Source organism: Myotis myotis, unplaced genomic scaffold (assembly GCF_014108235.1).
Source record: "Myotis myotis isolate mMyoMyo1 unplaced genomic scaffold, mMyoMyo1.p scaffold_m19_p_14, whole genome shotgun sequence".
In the NCBI taxonomy this organism is placed as follows: Eukaryota; Metazoa; Chordata; class Mammalia; order Chiroptera; family Vespertilionidae; genus Myotis; species Myotis myotis.
In genome coordinates, this window is record NW_023416318.1 from 41,256,093 (window position 1) to 41,278,944 (window position 22,852).

A 22,852-nucleotide genomic window follows, 5' to 3' on the forward strand; every position below is an offset into this window, starting at 1 on the left:
GAGGGAAGACAGTCCCTAATCCTGAATTCAACTGTGGCCTCTGGACTCCCAGTTAGGGAGGCAATATATTCCCTTCTTGCTTCGTCATTTTTAAACAGCTTTGAAAGGGGTGACTAGTCTTTCTTGACTATTACATATTACAAGACTAGAGCAACGTGTAGAAACAAAGTAGAACCCTGTCTTTACTGCAGAAATGGAAACATAGCCCACGTGTAAACTCTAATTCACTCTGATTTATTCTGAGGTTTACATTACAGGTAACACAACTCACAAACATACCAGTGGACACTGAAAACTAAGGCCTTCTGTGAGTTATTTTTAAAACTTGGTGTTTTGCACATAATGATCCTTTAAAAAATAAATTACCAAAACCAAGACTCTCTTCTGAAATAAAGATTTAAGGTCGGTACAAGACACCTTCTGGGCCACATCTAACCTGAAGCGCACCCTGTGACGAGACCATGCATGTTCTCTATGGCAAATACTAGTTCCCAGGCACCCGGGAACTAGTATGCCATGCTAGTTCCGGCTCTTCTCCTGGTGGCATCCAGAGTTGTGTTTACCATGGTGCCCGGTGGCTAATGAACCACTCCCACTGAGTAGCGAAGAGACCTAAGAAACACCTTGTGAAATTCTTGGAACAAGAAAAAGAAAGGGACCTATAACTAAGGCACTGAGAGCACATTATTTATATAAAGAAATGTAAACAATTGAATACCAGCAGGCACCTCCCTCTCCCCACCTTCAGAGTCTCTTGTGAAAGTGCCGGGGCATGAGGTGGGGCCAGCGCTCAAGTCCTTTCGGCAGCGTCCAGTCCCGGCTCCCAGGTGACTCAAGTGTACGTTATTATTTCCCCCTAATCTGTGTGTAATAGTATTACACACAAGGAGGGTTTTATTAGTTTTAAATTACGGGCTCTAACACTTATTTTTCTTCTAACCTTTTACCGTGTTCTTCCGCTGAATCTCACAATTCCTTTAGCTGTTTCGGGAAAGGTTTCTGGTGGAGGAACCCGGGTGCCTTCCTCCTGGGCTTTCGTTTCCAGTGGAACGTTCACAGCCTCTATAAACCACACGCACGTTACTGAAAGCGTATCCGGGTGGTAGTGATTTAACAGCTGGACACACAGCACGGTAAATACTTCAAAGGCCAACGAGCTCACCTGCAAAGGCCTGACAGGGCGATGAGTGGGTGCCAGCAGCTGCTCTGAGTCCACAGAGACGATGTGGGAAGGTGTGCAGGGGTCCTTCCTGAGGCCACCACAACACAGAATCTAAATTCATTTCTACTTGACATTTCCTTGCCAACTTCAGATGGCTCTAAGTTCCAAATCAGAAACCGTTTAGCTCTTTAATTTCTTTAAGTGAGAGAAAATACAAGTGTGTTGGAAAATAAGCAATTTTTTTTTTTCTGAAGTAGGGTCTCTATACCTCAGTTTTAGCGCTTATGAATATGGGGCAGGTTAAAAAAGTTTGCATTTTATCTTAAACGTGTTATTTTTATGAGAAAAAAACATTTTTAACAGAAAGGAAAGGATTTCCCTTCCACCAGTGCAGCGTTAAGGAGGACATGCCCTGGGAGCAGTGAGCGGTGAGGTTGGAAGAGGGGCTGCAGTGTGAGCACCTCGCCATCCTGATTGTTAAGACTAGTTGTGTGTTTCCAAATATAACCAAAGGAAGCCTGAGAGAAACCTCCTTTATTAGGAAAAATATTAAAATAAAAATACCCTAAAAAACGACACACAGCTGGGCTTGCAGCAGATGCACACAATAACTGATTAGGAGCTCCTGGCGGTTTAACAGCCTCGAGGGCTGTTACATATAGTTGGTGCGTCTGGCGGAGGTCCTTGCTAGTCCTCCCGCAGTGAGGACGGGGGTCCACATTGCCCTGCGCAGACAGAACTTTCTCAAAGAAGCCACTCGGTAAGTTCAGCTCACAATGTGCGTACCTCATGTTTCAACTGTTTGTAAAAGTCACCGTCCAGCAGAAATGAGATGGAAGTAAGGGGAAGGCATTCGTGCCAAGAGTACTGGGAGCAATAAACAGCTTTTGAGGCGGGTTCCAGGCAGGAGTAAAGCTGACAGGTTTGCTAACAGCTAAAGCCTTTCAATTGCCTCCGATTCTCTGCTGCTCTAACAGCATCCTCATTATGTGACAAAAAAAGCAGTGGCAGCTTCAGGAGAGGGGACATGACCATGTGCTTCTCATGCCTTGGAGGCTGGTGCTGTTGGTTTACTGAGTTTTCCACTGACTCCAAATGACTGAAATAGGTGGACAACTGGTCAAAACTGGGTTTAAATTTTACTATTGAAAGAGGAAGCCTAGGATTAAAAATGAGATCGCTCCCTTGTTATTAAAAAACACACAAAGGATTCATTTTTGCGTTATTTTGGTTTTAAGAGAAGAGCTTGTCAAGGCTACGAGAGTTCAGTAATTTAGGATAAACCATTACTGCCTTGTCTGCAAGGGTTTTGTTGTTGTTTTAATGGCAAAAGTTAGAGTTCCGTGCACATGTAGAAAATGCACTAACCTTCCTTTTGTAGGCAGGTTTTGGAGAAATATTTCAAAAGAGACAACTTCAAAGAAGAGTTTCTGACTGCAGCAACAGAATGTTCTACACTTTCCTTTAAAAAAGTGACTTTTTACTGTTTTTAACACACAAGAGGCTACACCTGCTGACATGCTGTAGCGAAACCAGCACTAAGCATATGCAATTAAATAGAAGTGAAGAACTACACTGTATTAGTTCCTATCGTTAAAAAGTAAACGAAGGTTTCTAAGTGGAAAGTCTGCGGTTGCCCTGAGACAGCCCAGAGCTTATTCTCCACAGGAGAAAAGGGCACAGGTGGTCTTCTGACTCCCAGGTCGCGCAAGGCTAACTGCCACGGTCTTATGAATAATGAAGGACTTCTATCAAAATGTTTGGTCAAAGGACAAGAGTTTTGTTTTCTGGTCTGAAGGAAGGATGCAGTGGTTTGATTGGCACAGAAAGGAGTTGGGAGGGAGGGGCCTGGAGGAAGTGCCAGCAGCTGAGCTGGGCCAGTGCTGCGCCTCTTGTACACAGTTTGTTAGAAAATGGGATCGAGCCTTTGAGAAAACCTTGTGCGCACCTTGTCTGTGAACAGCTTGATGATTGTTTAAGAATACTCTGGCCCGAGTTAATTCACAGCAATTGCTCCCTGCTCTGCATGTTGAAATTACATTCAGAGATTTAAAAAAAAAATCATGTGTGTGGCAATATTTTCCCACAAAACTAAGTTCAAAGTATCTTCAACAAATAATGATGGTAGTAGGAAATATCTGACATAGTCATGCAAAAACGCATCTCAGTTTACAAAGGCTTACATTTCCCAAATATTTCCTAGGTTGTCACACTGGACCGTACAATCTTACTCATCTTTCTTTGCAGTTGAATGTGACTGTTTGTGTAAAAAACGGTAGCATGCAAGTTCTATTATCTCCAGCCCACCAAATATTCTCTCTTGCAATACAAAGATGACAATGGTGATTATAAAATACCATCGAACAAGACTGTACAAATACACGAGTAGGCACATGGCAGGGCTGAACAGGGTCCAATACAGTATAGAGAGAAATTTGACCACGAGGACCCTGAGCTCAGACTTGCATGGAGGGATGACAGGCTGCCCGGTGAAGCTGAAATTCTTCTCCCCTTGGTAGAAGGAGCGCAGCCTCTCCTCCTTCTCCTCCCACCGCTTGTGGCACCAGAGCTGCAGGTCCTCCTTGGATGCGGGCAGGGTGTCTGCTGGGTAGCGGTGCACGTGGAAGTGGATCTCCCTGGGGAAGTCCCCCTGCAGGAGGTGCCTCTCCGTCTGAGGGATGTTGTGAGGGTATGCCACCGTGATGTCGTGGACAGCGTCAAGGTTCTTCCCTAGGTGTGGAAAGATGGAAGCATAGGTCGAGTTAGATAATTGGGCAGCAATACTGACTCACAATGCAAGGCAGCACCAAAACCTGAAAAACAATCAGAACAGAGTGAACCGTGAGGAACAAACAGGGCTATAAATACTGGCGTTCCAGGCAATCGGGTCAATATTTACCAGTCATTTTGGTTTTAGAGAGAAATGATCTTCATTCGTGGAAACAGTAACCTACATCCTAGAACTAAAAAGGTAAGCACAGAAGTCAGGTTTGAGACAAATGAAAAGGCACAGGACCAGCCCTCTTATAGGATTCACTGCTTTGATGCCTCCTATTAATACACCCTTCTCTCCAAATACACCACAAATTGTCCACCTTTAACCCAATATTACCATGACAGCTACTGCACAGAAAAACTCAGAATCAGACTTGATAAAATGCCAGAAACCGATTCGGAACCAAGATGGCGGCATAGGTAAACACCGGAGTTAGCTGCCTCGAACAACCACTTCACAAATACAAGTAAAAGACGGAACGGACATCACCCAGAACCACAGGAAAGCTGGCTGAGGGGAAATTCTTCAACTAGAAGGAAAGAGAACAGCATACGAGACTCAGGGGAGGCGCAGTGCGGAAAATATAAAGGTGCGGAGGTACGCGCGGAGCCGGCTGGTAGCTGAGGGCGCGGTTGTCCGTTTCAATCGGGAGGAAGTCTCAGATTCTGAGCTCTAGTTCTGGGCGAGTCTCTAGGGACCCAGACTCAAAAGGGAGAAGCCGGACTGTCTAGCATCGGTCGGAACGCGAGGGCAGCTTTCTCTCCGAGGTTTGCAGCGGTTGCTGGGACTCTGAGAGGCAGAGCCTCTGGGGACGGGACTGAGAGCAGCCATAACTGCTCCCTCCACCCGCCCTGTTTGATCCCGTGCGACCTGCCCCGCCCAAGCCCTGCGCAGAGCCATTTGCCAGATAGCCTCAGGCACCTCCCTAGAGGACAGAAGTTTTCCCACTGCAGACACAGCTGACTTTCACAGCCAGTTGGCCTGGAGGTCAAATCCCCCTAGTATTAACTACAACAATCAAGGCTTAACTACAACAAGACTGCGCACAAAGACCACTAGGGGATGCACCAAGAAAGCATAAAAAATGCGGAGACAAAGAAACAGGACAAAACTGTCAATGGAGGATATTGAGTTCAGAACCACACTTTTAAGGTCTCTCAAGAACTGTCTAGAAGCCGCTGATAAAGTTACTGAGATCCTCAAGAAATCTAACGAGACCCTCGATGTTATGATAAAGAACCAACTAGAAATTAAGCATACATGGGCTGAAATAACGAATATTATACAGACTCCCAACAGCAGACCAGAGGAGCGCAAGAATCAAGGCAAAGATTTGAAATGCGAAGAAGCAAAAAACACCCAACTGGAAAAGCAAAATGAAAAGAGAATCCGAAAATACGAAGATAGTGTAAGGAGCCTCTGGGACAGCTTCAAGCGTACCAACATCAGAATTATAGGGGTGCCAGAAGATGAGAGAGACCAAGATATTGAAAACCTATTTGAAGAAATAATGACAGAAAACTTCCCCTACCTGGTGAAAGAAATAGACTTACAAGTCCAGGAAGCACAGAGAACCCCAAACAAAAGGAATCCAAAGAGGACCACACCAAGACACATCATAATTAAAATGCCAAGAGCAAAAGACAAAGAGAGAATCTTAAAAGCAGCAAGAGAAAGAAACTCAGTTACCTACAAGGGAATACCCATACGACTGTCAGCTGATTTCTCAACAGAAACTTTGCAGGCCAGAAGGGAGTGGCAAGAAATATTCAAAGTGATGAATGCCAAGAACCTACAACCAAGATTACTTTATCCAGCAAAGCTATCATTCAGAATTGAAGGTCAGATAAAGAGCTTCACAGATAAAGAAAAGCTAAAGGAGTTCATCACCACCAAACCAGGATTATATGAAATGCTGAAAGGTATCCTTTAAGAAGAGGAAGAAGAAAAAGGTAAAGATACTAATTATGAACAATAAATATGCATCTATCAACAAGTGAATCTAAGAATCAAGTGAATAAATAATCTGATGAACAGAATGAACTGGTGATTATAATAGAATCAGGGACATAGAAAGGGAATGGACTCACTATTCTTGGTGGGGAAAGGGGTGTGGGAGATGCGGGAAGAGACTGGACAAAAATTGTGCACCTAGGGATGAGGACAGTGGGGGGGTAAGGGCAGAGGGTGGGGTGGGAACTGGGTGGAGGGGAGCTATGGGGGGAAAAAAAAGAGGAACAAATGTAATAATCTGAACAATAAAGATTTACTAAAATAAAAAAAAATGCCAGAAACCCATGAAAACTTCCATATGATTTTTTTTTTATTTTAAAAAACTTATCAACTTGAAGTCCTAGTAAGACTGTGACCCAATATTACCATCAATCTTAGCACTCTCGTGAATTTTTCTGGGGTTGTTTTCAGCAAAGTCATATGTTAGATGCTAGAGATAAAGAGATAAGTAAAACATGGGCCTTAACCTTACTCATGAGTTTACAACAGAACTAGGGAGACAGGCATGCGTACTGCCCTAAACAGACCAGAGTGCATCTGTAAGGGGGGAGGGAACAGGTGAGGCAGTTGGAGGGGGCAGGGTGAACCTCTGGCAGAGAGCAGGGTGGGGCTGTGGCACTAAGAGCAGGCTGGAGGTGGGCAGTAAAGGCCCTCATTGTCAAACTTGGGAATTGGAACTGAGTTCTGCAGGTGGGAGAAACACTCAAGTGGTGGAGAACCACTTCAGGATTTTTAACAGGAAAAGATCCATGGTTTCATTTTAGCAAGAATTACCTTGAGGGCAATGAAAGAATGATTTGGAGAGGACCAAGAGCAAGAGAGGTAGGAAGAGTATTTGATGGTCATTGTAAGACAGGAAAGACAAGAAATAGAAGGTAGAGGCCAAAGGAAGTGACATGTCTGACAAAGTTACAAGGAAGAACTGATGTTACAGAGTGAAAAGGTGGATGGAGCCCAGGTTTCTTGCTGGCCCAGGGGATCAAATGGATGGTGGGGCCTTTGAGATTACAAATGTATGCAGAGTGTAAGATCTTTAAGGAATCATGAGGATCACCTAATCGAACACTGCAGGCAGGGCCCAGAGAGGTTAAGTGTTTTGGCCAAGGGCACACAGAGTGTTGGTGCAGTGTCTGAATGTCGTTTTGTTCTGTTCCATATTATTGTCAGTGATAGACTTTTGATGTGGACTTTGATTCATTAAAGAACTATATGAGGCAGGAAAAATTAATCCATGGTACCGTAGTGGGCTGTGGGCACTGATTGAAAGGGGGTCATGAGGTAATATTCTGGGTGGCAGAAACATTCTATATCTAGATTAGGTATGCATTACATCAAATTGTACATTTAAATTTCAATGTACAATTTCACTCTATTTAAATTTCTTTAAATATTAATAATAATAAAGAGATGCAGCAACTTCCCCATCATCTCCCACCATGCTACCCTTTCTACTGAACTTGTTAGGTTGTGCTCATTTTATTTTAGTGTTTCTTTACGTCTTCTGTCAATGTTTACTGACCATCCTATTTACTTAAGGGTAAGGACTGGGTTTCAATTTGGTGTCAAAACTCTCTTATAAAGATAATCAGATAATAAGGGCTTTGTTATAAAAAGTGAAAATAACTGCACAGACTTCGAACAAAATTAAATGTTCATCATTGGAAACTAGAGGAAAAGCAGAAGGAAAACAGAGGGTCAGGAGGCACTAATGGTCAAGTCCAAGGAGCTAAAAAAACAACAAAACACATAACATTCATGCCCATGGAGGCCCCTAATTCAGGATGTTTATTTACAATCTGTTTGTTTCTGGTGACACTGAACTTTTGATAAAAGAGAACAGCACATTTAATATGTTGAAATATTTGGAATGAAAATTGATTCCTAAACCCAAGGAACACAGAATGTACTAACTCTAAGCTCAATATTATAATATAAAACAGAATCAGTGTATTGTTTTCTATGATAGCCTGTTACAGCACTTGTGATACTCTAAAATTTAGCAAAGTGACATCAGATGTAGGTTTACAGGACCATTCAGACAGCAAGGTCTTACATACTGGGGAGATCTATGACTATAAAGATGACTTTAATATTTCTAATCCTCTGATGTTAAAAACAATTTCCACCAGACATTGATACACAAGTGGATAAATCACATGAAATTAAATCAGTCTGTACTTGGAGAGCTATCTTAATCAGAAAGAGATTTAATGAAAAGCCTCAGCTTAGAAGAATACCCTAATTATTACAGGCTAATATTTGTCCACAAAGAAGGATTTGTTTCAGGATTAGTCAGAGACCAGGAGAAGCCAGAGACACCAATTCAATAATGGAATGCCTAATTAAATGATAATGGAATCCTAATGATAATGTATTGCTTTCCCCTGCACATGATTTATTTACCACAACTGCTTTTCACTTGGTTCATTACGGAAAACTAAATAAAATGCAATTACTAAAAATAAACTGGGAAAGAAAAAAGAATTGGTAAATTAGACCTCTTTTTTAACATGGAGAAATTCAGATGTAACAAAAAGGCTGTTAGAAAACAGTCCTGCTGCAGAAGACACAGCAGTTCTATAAGAGAGATCTAAGTAATCTGTATTCGTATTCGTGTGCATTGTTTTAGTTTTTGGTTGTGAGTCGAGTGAAACCTGTAAAGTATTTTTAAATTTTAAGTGCTTTGTGGTGGCACTTAGCTTTCCTTAATTCTCACATATAAATCTAGAACTTTTAGGTCTTTTCTTTATCTTAAAATGCAAAGAATTTATACTATATGAGAATCCATTATCTTTCTTTTCTTTTTTAACTTTTGCTTTGAAATAATTTCAGGTTTACAAAAAATGTTGCAAAGTACTAAAAAGACTTCCAGTAAACTTCACGCACTTCTAGCATCTTATACAACCACTAGAGGCCCGATGCACAAAATTCATGCATGGGGGGGTGGGGATCCCTCAGCCTGGCCTGCACCCTCTTGCAATCAGGACCCCTTGCTCCTGCCTGCTCCCTCCTAACCGCTTACCTGTTCACTCCTTACCGCCCGCCTGCTCACTCCTTACCGCTTGGCTTGCCATTTCTTAGCACTGTCACGGAGGTGGGAGAGGCTCCCACCACCGCTGCTGCGCTTGTCAGCTGTGAGCCTGGCTTCTGGCTGAGCGGTGCTCCCACTGTGGAAGTGCACTGACCACCAGGGGCAGCTCCTGGTGGTCAGTGTGCATCATAGCGATCAGTCGTTCTGGTCGTTCTGCCATAAAGGTCACTTGTCTTTTATACATATAGACAGTACACTTACTGGTAAACAAAATTACATTAATGTCGACACTTTGCTATTAGCTAATCTATATATGAAATTTTATTCAAATCTGCCAACTGTTCCACTATTGTCCTTTTTTTGGTTCCAGATCAATCCAGGAACTAATGCTGATAGTTACTTTGTGGAATGTTTCTCAATTTGGTTTGTCTGGTGTTTCCTCATAATTAAAACCAAGTGATGCATTTTGGCATAAAGTGAAGATGCCCTTCTCCGTGAATCCTCTCAGGACCTGTTATCTTTTCAATACAAATGGACACAACCTGGAAGGGGTAACAGCCGCTTCTCACGTACACATCACCATGGTTGTGTTAATAATGTAACATCCCAAGGTTATGTTTTACTCTCTGCTGGTCGTCGGGACGCTGGGATTTGATGAGAATGTACACATTGTTTTCCTTCTCTAAATCCCACCGCTCTCTATGTGAGCTTCTCTTATAGTACTTAACCATTTTTCTAGTTTATACTAAGTGTTTATGTCAAAATCATATCTCTTGGATTAGACTTTATATGTCTCAAGGGCAAGCTGCAGGTCTTTCTCATCTTTGTATTCTCCACATGACTCTGAACATAGAAACAACTATTAGAGAAATGACTCCTCAATAACTATGAGACTAAGAAAATGAATAAATACACGGAATTCCAAACAGTATGTAGGTACTCTTTCATGTTATTTTATTCAATACTCTCAATAACCCCATGAAGTGGATCTTAAGACCCAGGTTAAGTATTCTGTCTGAGGCTGCAAAGCCAGTAAGGGGCAGGGATGGTTTAACCTAGGTCACTCTCATTCTACAGCCCTGGTGATTAGGTTCAAGAATTTAATATTGGGAGACAGTTGAAGACTTGCTCATTTTCAATTTAGTAAACTGAAGATCAGAGAGATTAAGTACTCTTTCAAAGAGGCTTAGAGTTGGCTGAATAAAAGGACTAAATTTAGAATCTAGTTTTCCTGCCTCCCAGTGTTAGTTAGCTCACTCCATTGCATAAAAGGACTGGAGCAAAGGCCCCCAAATTGTAGTTTGGTACTCTCAACAAGCACCACTTTTAAACTTTAGAATCTGGAAGAATACAATTGGTCTTTACATTATCTTTTTTTAAAGTCTCTCAAAATGTTAAGTTTGGGAGCAAAAGTCTTTTAGACAAACTTAAATATATTAACTTAATTATACTGCAAACATAACTGAAATTCTTTCCATTTCTGAAACATATTACAAACAAAAACATCAATTAATCAACATTTACCCTCAGTGGAAGAAACACACTGTTCTAATTGAGAATGTGTCCAATGGAAAAGGACTGAATTATGATGTGTTTCTGCATATGGTTATGAAATGAAAAAGTTTTCCATTACTCTTCTAGGTATGACTATGAAAACCTAATTATATTTGAAAGAATTATGGCCCACATGTGAATTTTTAAATGGGTCCTTCACTGACCTGTAATAAAGGGAGAAATGGTATAATCTATCACATTCCTATGTTGAACTAGGTTATCTTTTATTCCAGTGAATTTACATTGCTTACAGTAAATTTGCTACTTAATATTATGAATAAACTTTCTTTTAGTAAGTATCTAGTCTGACAGAGGAAATGAAGGTTTATAAGTGAGTAGAATGACCATATAAACAAGTATTCTCTTGTGGTTCATTTATCTCTGCCTATAGCTTTTTCTTTATGGTGTTGCTACTATCCATCATTCTTATGAAAATTTGTCAGTGACTCTTGGGGCAATATTTTCCTGTCTCTCTACAGAAATAGAAATACTCTGTTATCGCTGGTTCAGCTACAGTCACAGTATGACTTCCAGTCTCTCTGGCTGGACTATCTTCTAAGTCTCTCTCTGGATGTAACCTACACCTTTCTTAACCCTTGCTATACATACAAAAATACTGCCCACACTGGGAAGGGCAATTTGATAGCAAAAGTAAATTCACTAAGACTCTCAGAAACACTAGCTTGCCATTCACAATGAAGGCTTAACTTGCATTCTGGTATATTTTTCAGCCTAGAAAACAGCTCAATTATTCTAAGGCTAATTTGTCTCATATACTGTTGTGATGTAACTTATTCTCACTTAAGTGTGTGTGTGTGAGATCCTGCTCTAAGTTCCAAGGTCAAAGTCAGTTTCAAAGTCAAACTAAGCTGTCCCTGCTTTAGGGGTGGAGTGGAGTTCCTGAAAAGACAACATTCTTGATCCTATTAAATACTTAGAATGACTTAAAAGTAGTCTCAGAATCAGCTCTAGACCCCTGTGGAAATAGAATATAAATGAAAATTAACACTTGAGACTTCTAAAAATTGTCATAGATCTCAGGAATTCATCACTGAATCATAGGGAAACAGGTTTTTCATCTCATAGTTTTTTCATTGTTTTTAAAAACTTATCAACTCAATCAGGGATTTTACCAGATCTTATAGGTTTCTCAAGAGTAATGGGTATTATAATGCTTTTGTATGTCCGATGGCACCGAGTTCAATGCTGTCTCATTATAAGCAACCAGTAAGTATATGCTGACTAAATGGATAATTGTCATAATTGGCTTATAAAAATGTCTCAACCTTGTTGACATTCCTTTTCATTGAAATATCAATGAGATAGTAGTAAATTATATCTTAAAATGGCAAATTTAAACGTATGTGGCTTTAAACTCATTATCGATTAGTGAAAATGGTATCAGGTTGGCCAGAAAGTTGGGTGCTCTATTTTTTTTTTATTGCTTCTGAATTATTAGCCCAGTTGTATTTGAACCTCAGTCATATACATGAAAAAAAGAGTTGCATCCAAGGGTCGCACTCATCCAAGAAATAGAGTGGAATGTTATTTGCTAAACTCCTATTTTTAAAAGTAACTAGGGAAGGTCTATTTGCAGCCAATAGCCCTGGGCCAACCATTCGTTATAAAGCTTGAGAACAGAGTAATTTCAGAATTGTGTTCATTTTAATAAAAACTTCAAATGATTTGCAATTCTTGATCATAATAATGGCTTGTCCCCCAACCCCCCATGCCTAATGATGAACAACATAAATGACTGCATGCTGCTGTGGTGGAAGCTGAGGGTACATGACTGAGCACTAACAATAATCTCACTGGGCCATTATTAATAGGAAAAGATTTTTCTGGTTATACTTGGGCTGAGAAGAACCCAACTCTGTTCAATTGACCTAGGCCAAGACAAATTTTTGGCATTCATCAAAAGGAATAAACTAAATATTTGTGAGCCACCTACCAGAACATTTCTAGCTAGAGAGTACAGAGGACAGTGACGCTAGCAAACAGAAATTAAGTTGGGAAGAAGTAAGGAGTTTGGTATAGATATAGTTGAGGTGATAGACTGAAATGAAATGATCCCATCCACCTATGGGAGACACAGGTCAGACCTCAGGAGACAGAAGAGTGGAGGTAGAGTCTAAGGGAGAAATGAATCCTATATAATAAAAGGCTAATATGCAAATTGACCATCACTTTAACACACAAGATGGCTGCCCCCATGTGGCCACAAGATGGCCTGCAGGGGAGGGCAGTTAGGGGCAACCAGGCCAGCAGGGGAGGGCAGTTGGGGACAACCAGGCCTGCAGGGGAGGGCAGTTAGGGGTGACCAAGATGGCAGGGGAGGGCAGTTTAGGGGTGACTGGGCGGGCAGGGGAAGGCAGTTGGGGACGACTGGGCCTGCAGGGGAAGGCAGTTGGGGGTGACCAGGCCTGCATGGGAGAGCAGTTGGGGACAACTGGGCCAGCAGGGGAGCAGTTAGGGCAGGGGTGGGCAAACTTTTTGACTCGAGGGCCACAATGGGTTCTTAAACTGGACCGGAGGGCCAGAACAAAAGCATGGATGGAGTGTTTGTGTGAACTAATACATGTTAACACTGCTGCTGGTGAAGGAGCGGAGGGGAGAGCAAGAGAACCCTCCACTCTTTCGGCTCCACAGGCCGGATAGAACAGCCGAACGGGCCGGATCTGGCCCGCGGGCCGTAGTTTGCCCACGGCTGGGTTAGGGGGTGATCAGGCTGGCAGGCAGAAGCGGTTAGGGTAATCAGGCAGGCAGGCAGGCAGGCAGGCGAGCAGTTGGGAGCCAGCAGTCCTGGATTGTGAGAGGGATCCCAGATTGGAGAGGGTGCAGGCTGGGCTGAGGGATTCCCCCCAGCCCCTAGTGCATGAATTTTGTGCAACAGGCCTCTAGTATAATATAATGAGAGAAGAGCCAAAAGGAGGACAGATTTTTGGGAATGGCTTTTCCACTGGAGACCAGAAAAGCAAAGGAAGGCAGCTCAGGAGACCTGAAAGGAGAGAGCAGTTAGGAGGAGAATCAGCAAGATGAAAAGATTGGCAAATACACGAAAGAAAACGTCCAGGATACCCACAGGGTCTGGGCGCACTAGCACGTTTTTACCTGGACTTCCTGTAGAGCAATCATTCTGATCACTGGTTTCAGGGCACTGACTGGGAGAGCCTAAGTCTCTATCAGGGAGGCAGCAGCCTCTTGGTTAGATCTTTTGATTAACCTTCCCTTTTGGGAAATCAGTCAGAATTTAAGATTTGGGAAGTAAAAATGTGAACTTGGTATTAAACTGGCACGGATAATGTAGAGGACACCATAGAACAGAAAAGATTCTGCTCATCCATTTTCTAACCTTGCACTATCCAGATTCATTCTGATCATTCACTGAAACTGCATTTGAATCTTTTTTTAAAGATGGAGGTTCAGGGCTGCGGGGAGAAAAAGGGGATGTATATTTCACTCTTAGAAGTGGAAGTTATGTCACTGATGAGAAAATTGCTTTCAGAATTACTTTTAAAACTCATTTTGCTAGGCTGAAATTGCCTGAAGTATCTAAAGATATTAAATATCTAGGAATAGCAATACACAGAAATCTAGAGAAATAAATATATTAAAATGCGACATGCAAATTGGTCTTCTTTAGAATAAATCTGCATATAGTGTCCTGCAGTGGTACATTTTACAAAGGAAATTAAATCCATGAAATTAACATTTTAATGAAGCAGAAAGACTATTAACACCAAGACTACTTACTGATTGCAGTTTCCAGGTGGCCTAATGAGATGAAAATGAAGTCTATACCTTCAGCTAGTCTAGGCTAAGGATGTTTGGAGATTATGATTGAATTTAACTTAGGAAATACTGCTGTGTGCAAACAGGTTTAGGCTAGCAAGTAGTCTTTGCAAACCTTGGCACCATAGATTCTTAATTTAAAATACTTAAGGCAACACAGGCACATACACACATACCTAACTTTTTCTAAGAACTGTCCTAAACTGTGGGAAGTGACTGTACTTTGGAGAACATTAAAACAGTTTTATCTGAATGATCTAATTTAATTGTTATAGAGCCATGAAATGTAAGAATTAAAAGGGAGCTGAGCAACCTCCCACCACTATGGGAACATTTCAAACACAGGGACATCTTGAGGCAGCCTTTTCTGCACAGGCAGTTCTGATTAGTAGAAAACCCCCAACTCCCACTCTTTAGTTTTACGTCTATCCTCTAACAACAAACAATATATTAGCTTTTCTGCACAGCAATTCTTCAAATATTTAAAGCAGGGTAAGCAGCTTTGAATCCTGGTTAGGGTATGTGCCTGGGCTGCAGGCTCGACCCCCAGTAGGGGGCGTGCAAGAAGCAGCTGATAAACGATGTTTCTCTCGCTCCCTGTCCCTTCCTCTCTGAAATTAATAAAAACATATGGGAGGCTGTTTCCAAATCTTAGCTATGGTGAATTGTGCTGCTATGAACATAGGTGTACATATATCCTTTCTGATTGGTGTTTCTAGTTTCTTGGGATATAGTCCTAGAAGTGGGATTACTGGATCAAATGGGAGTTCCATTTTTAGTTTTTTGAGGAAACTCCATACTGTTCTCCACAGTGGCTGCACCAGTCTGCATTTCCACCAGCAGTGCACGAGGGTTCCTTTTTCTCCGCATCCTCGCCAGCAATTGTTGTTTGTTGACCTGTTGATGATAGCCATTCCGACAGGTGTGAGATGGTACTGCATTGTCGTTTTGATTTGCATCTCTCAGATGATTAGTGACTTTGGACATGTTTTCATATGTCTCTTGGCCTTCCTTCTGTCCTCTTTCAAAAAGTATCTATTTAGGTCCATTGCCCATTTTTTGATTGGGTTGTTTATCTTCCTTTTGTTAAGTTGATGAGTTCCCTGTAAATGTTGGAGATTAAACCCTTATTGGTGATAACATTGGCAAATATGTTCTCCCATGCAGTGGGCTCCCATTTGACCCAGTGATCCCACTTTTAGGAATATATCCCAAGAAACTAGAAACACCAATCAGAAAGGATATATGCACCCCTATGTTCATAGCAGCACAATTCACCATAGCTAAGATTTGGAAACAGCCTAAGTGCCCATCAGCAGATGAGTGGATTAGAAAACTGTGGTACATCTACACAATGGAATACTATGCTGCAGTAAAAACAAAGGAATTCTTACCATTTGCAACAGCATGGATGGAACTGGAGAGCATTATGCTAAGTGAAATGAGCCAGTCAGAGAAAGATAAATATCACATGATCTCACTCATTTATGGAATATAATGAACAACATAAACTGATGAACAAAAACAGATCCAGAGACAGAGAAGCATCGATCAGACCGTCAAATCTCAGAGGGAAGGTAGGGGAGGGTGTGGGGTAAGGGGGAGAGAGCAACCAAAGGACTTGTATGCATGCATATAAGCCTAACCAATAGACACAGACAACAGGGGGGTGAGGGCATGAGGGGGGGGGGGGGAGGGGTTGGGGGGGGGTAATGGGAGATAAGGACACATATGTAATACCTTAATCAACAAAGAAGTTTTATATATATATATGGCAAAAATAAAGCAGGGTCAGTAACTAAGGCCTAAGGGCCAATTCCACCTGTGTTTGCACATCTTGTGAGAGAAGAATGTTTGAAGAAAAGTAAAAAGAATATATTTTATGACACCTGAAAGTTATATGAAATTCAGATTTTGGTGTCCCTAAATAAAGTTTTATTGGAACACAGACCCACTCACTCATTTGCACTACAATAGCAGAGTTAAGTAGTTGCAAAAGTAACCACATGGCCTGCACAACCTAGAATAGCTAGAAAAGTTTGCCAGACCCTAGCTCGTTTGGCTCAGTGGATAGAGGATCGGCCTGTGGAGTGAAGGGTCCCGGGTTCGATTCTGGTCAAGAGCATATGCCTGGGTGCGGGCTCCATACCCAAAGGGGGCGTGCAGGAGGCATTCAATCAATGATTCTCTCTCATTATTGATGTTTCTATCTCTTTCCCTCCTCTCCCTTCCTCTCTGAAATCAATAAAGATACATTAAAAAAAAAAAAAAACAAGTTTGCCAAGTCCTCCCTTCTTTAGGCTGCGAAGTCACAGTTCAAGAACACAGGAAAGGCTTCCAGACTACTGGGTACACTGCAGTTTGTCCTGGTCCCTTGCAGGTTGCTAAGGCACAGGAAGAGGTGCTGAAGGGCCACACCACTGTAGCCCAGAAATGACACAAATCACTTCTGCTCTGTCTAGGCCAGAGCTGCTCGTTTGGCCCTGACAAACTGGAAAGGAGCTTGGAAACAATATGCTCCCGCTTTTCCAGGAATGAGAGAAGAGCCATATGATGAGCATTAGTTATGTTTGCTGTGGCTTTTAATCAATACAGGAAGCAACCACCTGCCCAATTCCTCCATACTTTGTAAAGCCACTTCACAAGATAACCATTTCCAACATGTCAAACCGTTTATTCTCATATTTACATTTATATAAGCTAAATAAAATACCTACACAGACATGTCATTTTCTTCACGTTTCCTATTATCTATCAACTTCCTACTACAAAAAAATAAGGTTTTACTCTTACAACATTTCTCCCATACCCCCTTCCTCCATAGTTATACCATAAATTTAGCTATACCATAATTCTTGGTAAGGTTAATATTTAGTGTTTGCATTATATAACAAGGCAGATATTCACAGTAGAGCTGTGTAGTAGCTTTTCTTTTCTTTTTTCTTTTTTTTGCGCTATAATTTTCCCTGGAGTTAATGATCAGCATGCTACTAGTTCATCCCCAAACTTGGCTTGAGTGTAAATCTCCTCCCAGCACATTCAAACACATCAGACAGTGTGTCAGCTTCATCAGCTTGGAGGCATTCTTCCAGGAACCTTCCATGCTCCTGCACAATCTATAGCCAGGGCCTGCTGCACAGCTATCGCCCTGACCTCCTAGCACATTCTTGGACATTCCCTTCCTGTGCTGTTTCCCTTGTCTCCTGTATCCTCTATCTTCCTCATCTCTTTAATTTACTTTTTTGTAGGAACTCATTCTCCAGTTGCTCCCAAAGAAAGGTATGTGAGAGGTGAATTTTAAGACCTCAAATGTTTGAAATGTTCTGTCCTCACACTAGATTGAGAATTCGTGTATATTCAGGATTCATGTTTGGAAACCATTTTCCTTCCCCAAATTGAAGAACTTCCTCCACCTTTTCTACCGTTGTTTCTTTGGACAATGTGATGCTATTCTAGTTTTTTATCTTTTGAATGTTATTTCCCCTCTTTGGAAGTTTGTAGGATATTTGTTTTTATTTCAGGCATTGTGGAATTTAATAATGATTATAACTTCTGGTAGTGTTTTTCATTGTATTGTGTACTCACTGGGATTTCTCTATCTAGACATTCATGTTTTTTAAAAATTGGGATCATTTCTTGATTAATTTCTTTGATAATTTATTCCCTGTGGCAAAGACTGCAGTTTTAGGAAATAATTTTTTTTTTTTGCATGTTTACTCTGCCAGGCACTGTTCCTTACATATTTTGTTTCTTATATAGTTTGAATTATGTATTAGTGCTAAGTGTCTTATATATATTTTATTTCACTAAAGCATCACAATAAGCATTAAGTAAATCTTTAATATCCTCATTTACCAATGAAATGATAAATAAATCACCACGGTCACACAGCTAGGAAGACATGGAATTATGATTCTAGTTCAATTTTTTCTTAATTGATAAGCTGTAAATTATTATGCTTTCCTGTCTCCACTTCTAGAGATTTTATCTTTCTCTAAATTTATATGTGATCAATTTAAGGACAAGGGATGGGGAGCCAGGGCTGACCTTACTGAGTCAGTGACTGGAAGAACACCACTCCAGGATCAGCATGCTATCAAAGCCTCTCAAGTAGATGGCCACAAGGCTTAAACTTTCCACCATTAGAACCACTCCTTCATTTCAGAGCATTAAAATAGACGTTCTCCTTATTGAATGTGCATAATACATAGAAAGGAAGGAAAAGAAAGGCATTCTTGGGAGAAACAATGGACTGGGTGATTTGTGTTGGACAAAACTCTGAAAGAAATGAGACACCCCGTCTGATTTTGGGTAAGTACAGAGGCTAGAACAATCCCCAGTGCCTGTGTGTCCGGGCAGAAGCCTAAGATGGCCAAGGAACAGCAGGACCTCCATCAAGGATGGGAGGACAGAAAGGGCAGGTGATGGGCTTGAAACAAACCTCACCTCTTTAACCATTTTCCCAAAAGCCGGTATCATGAAAGAACTTCTCAAAGTTCTCTTTAACTCTTGGACCTGAAACCCTGTGGACCTGGCTCTGATGCTGAAGGAACAAACTATGCTCTCTTCTGAGGGGCATTTTCCAACTTGCTGGAAAGATAAGTAAGATCCACAGTTGCAGGGAAGTGATCAAGGTTTTAAAAGCTCAGCAATCTACTCTGCTGTGCTATTAACACAGCTGCAAGGATACTCTCTCAAACACACTTATCAGCCCATTGCTTCCTGGTGACAGGCCAATTCCATTTGTCTATTTGATCGAGTCTAACTACTGTAGCACAGAACTACTGGAGAAATCTTTCCGAGAAAGAACTGGATGGATACCAACCAACCAGTCCCCGCAACCTAACAAGAGAGGTTTGGCAGCTGCCCCCTTTCCCTCATCACTTATATTCACCCCAAAGCTCACTGTTGAAGTTGGCCCCAAACATGTCTTGTTCTAAACTTTATCCTATTTCTTCTGCAGGTTTGAAATTCATATTTTGACAATTATTTTATTTGATATACCAACTGAATTATACTATTTACGAAGAACTTACATGCAACACATTGTCACTTTGTTCATATGTCTCTGGCACCGCATTAAAAAAAACACAATAGAAACCTTGCCAGTTAACTTAAATGCTTTCATTGAAATGTACAGTTTTCTGCATTTGCTAACCTTGAGATATGAAGGTTGTACCCTGACAATGATAAATGGGTCTGCGCTAAACTAGTCATATTCATGTGAATATGGAAAAGTATTTATTGGTGGGAAGTTAACTGGCCCACATGGGATTAAACCCACAATCTTGGTCTTGTTGGTCTTTAACCAAAAGAAATAATATATTGAGGTAAAGTTAGTGTTCTGCTTTGGTTGTTTTACCACTTCAGTAATTATCTTTGCTCCCAGAGCAACTCAGTGTTGAAAAATTGCCCAGAAATATTACAACAGTTCTTGGCATGCAGTAAGAAATATCTGAAAAGTGATAACATACCATATTCAAATTTAGAATCCTGAAATGCAGGCTTGCTTCTGGAAAACTATGCAGACCTATTATTTGAAACCCTCAGTATAAGTATCACTTTATATAAATAAATAAAGCTTTCTAACATTATTTTTAAATATACCTATTAAGGTTAGTAAAAACTCAAAGTAGCTGGGTGCTGATGGAATAGGAAGAAATCGGGCCCATTTGGTGTAGTTCAGTGATTGAGTGTTGACCCATGGACCAGGAGGTCATGGTTCATTTCCCAGTCAGGGCACATGTCAATCCCCAGTAGGAGGCAGCCAATCAATGATTCTTTCTCATCATTGATGTTTCTATCTCTTTCCCTCTCCCTTCCTTCCTCTTTGAAATCAATAAAAGTATATTTTATTTAAAAAAGAAATATGGAGGATGGATGAGAAAGACATTGCAAGAAAGGGCAAATGTTTCAGTTGGGAGTGGGCACAATGTGTTCAGGAGGCACTGAGAATCCAAGTTCAGCAGAATGGAGAGAAGGTGGCGGCATCTTTGTGCAGCTCCAGTTAGTGCTGGCACATAAATGCACTCGATACATCAGTGATGGAATGAATGACGAAAGCTGGGTCTCCCCTGAAAATCAGGAAGAGGATGGACCTAAGCGAAAGACAAGGAATGGAAACCACACAAGCAGGAAAAAGGTGAGGAGGGCTGCTGTACACCAGTAATAATGTATTACAGAGCAGTAGCTAGCAAGAAAACAGATGAAAGATGAGAGAAATTCAGTGGTAAGAAATGGGTGTATAACAGACAACAAAATAAAAATTGATTCTCCTTTAAATATCAGGAAGACAAGAAATAAACCTCTTTTTCACAAAAAGACTTTTAAGCTGATCTTCAAATAACATAAAAGGTAAGGGAAAAAAGGTCAAACAAACTAATAAAATCTATAGGCAATTATTTCTGAAAATTAGAATAATCAAGGTGATACCCTTTAGATTCATGGTTTATGGGGAAAATATATGTACATAATGCTTATTTTATGCTTGGTTAAAATACTTGAGAATTATATAATAAGATACCAAAATACCATAAACTTTGCAGAGATGACTTTAAAAATATCCGGTAAAATTTGCTTCATTGTTATTGTTTTTCCTAGAGAACTATTAATTATGTCCTGTTTCATTTCTATTAAAATGGAATTCTTGAGACAAGAGTCGAAATAGGGAGATCACAATTTTATACATTGTGCTGAGAAATAAGAGACCTTCCCACGTGCTGGTTAATTCATAGAAGTAATGTGTGTACATACCTATAAATGTGCACACACAAATGATTAAAGGCATCTTAGGAAATAAGACTAAATGAACAACAATACAACTTGATACAAATTAAGAAAAGTAAGCCAAAAAAAAGGAATTCATAAAAGTGATCTAAAAGGGGATTACAGTAGGTCTTCGGGTTATGTCAGAGATCTGTTCCTATGGCGAGACGTAACTAGATTTTCGCCATAAGTAGGAACCCACCTACATAAGCATCTACATCACTCACATGGAGCACATACACAGCAGTAATGAAGTGAAACAGTAAAAAAAATTAAAAAGATAACAATTCCTAACCTTTACTTGTGGTAAATAAATAATAAAAAACATAAAGCACACATGTGCATACGTTGAAATGACGGAACTTTTTTTTTTTTATAAATAAATGGGAGATGGCGACGTAACCCCGAAACAATGTACGTCGAGTCTGACATAACCTGAAGACTGTCTGTATTAGCAGATCAAGAAGGGTAATGTTAGGGTAGAATCTATGGTGAGTGGAGGGTATGCAAGATAAACCTTTTTTAACTTTGCTTATCCTTGAATTTTTTCATAATAAAATGTGGGGTAAAAATTAGGTGAACTGGCAGGGCTATTTGAAAAGCATACATCTGTCATGAACATATTTATGAATCATTTTGGGTTTTTTCCCTTAATTTTTATTAGAATAACATATACATATAGATTAAAAAGTCATATGGTACAATAAAGTTTATAATGAAAAACAGCAGGCCCCTACCATATTCCTATAAGTTCTCAAGTCCTAAAAACACAAGGGTGAAATCATTAAAGCTTTATTAAAATATAAAACCTATTACATTTCTTGTGTAATTTTTTTTTAATGAGTAGGAGGGAATAAAACCAATTGGAGAGTCATGGAATGATTAAAATTTTAGAATTAGAATATTACATGTTCTGATGAAACACAAAATTGTCTTCTAAAATGATGTCACAGAAATGTCTTCTGCATGTGACTGGAGTAGGAGTGAAGTAGTCACAGGGAAACCTAAGGAGCCTGGTATGGCAGTGGTCTCTTAGTGGTGCTGCTGATTGACACCTTAGGCAAGGGAAAGAGGAGAAAGCTCAGCTGATTAAGAAGCCAAATCAATTTAATAACTGAGACCAGAAAATGTATATCATTGTCCAATCCACTGATTAAGAGCTCAACCTGAGTGAAATACTATGTGAGAGGACTGGGTTATATTGGATTGGATTACACTTCCTTGAAATTTGTTTCAGGCAAAATTTTCTAGTTCTCCAACTAGATAAATGCTTGGATCAGTCCTGGGGAAATATAAGGGCGATATGCCATTTTGCCAGAATTAAAATTTTTTTTTTTTTCATAATGGAGTTTGCAGACATACTACGATTTAAGTAGTATGGTCAAATTCTTGATTTGCTAGCCAGGGACACTCTTTTTTAAAAAGTGATTGTTAAATTCTAATTCATTCTGCCAATAAGTATAATGAATAATTTACCAAGCATAGGAAAACTATTTTCTTTAATGTGATTTCCTTTGGAAAGACAAAATATAAGCAATCTGATATTTTACTAAAGTTTCAGTATAATATTCTCCTAGTAGTGTTGGTATTCTCTTAATCAAGTTTAAGACATTTCATTTTGCCTTAGACAATTTAGACAACTGAAAAAAGCCTGTATTTCTTGGCTATACACTTACATGAACGGAAGGAGTTAAATATAGAAAGGTGGAAGAGATCGGGATGATGGGCACGCAGGCAGACTGATATGAAGTTAAAC

General features: G+C 40.4%; 1 protein-coding gene across 16 annotated transcripts in view; it reads right to left on the reverse strand.

Annotated features, from left to right (window-relative positions):
* Nucleotides 1-213: 213 nt before the first annotated feature.
* LCLAT1 (lysocardiolipin acyltransferase 1) overlaps nucleotides 214-22,852 on the reverse strand; it is a 129,789-nt gene continuing 107,150 nt past the window's right edge. For 15 of the 16 annotated variants that reach the window (XM_036334967.1, XM_036334968.1, XM_036334972.1 and 12 more), the window contains one exon: nucleotides 214-3,892. In XM_036334967.1, the coding sequence (XP_036190860.1) occupies nucleotides 3,390-3,892 (503 nt within the window). In that variant the 3' untranslated portion in view covers nucleotides 214-3,389. The remainder of the gene's footprint in view (nucleotides 3,893-22,852) is intronic. The other variant, XR_004971894.1, reaches the window with a different exon arrangement.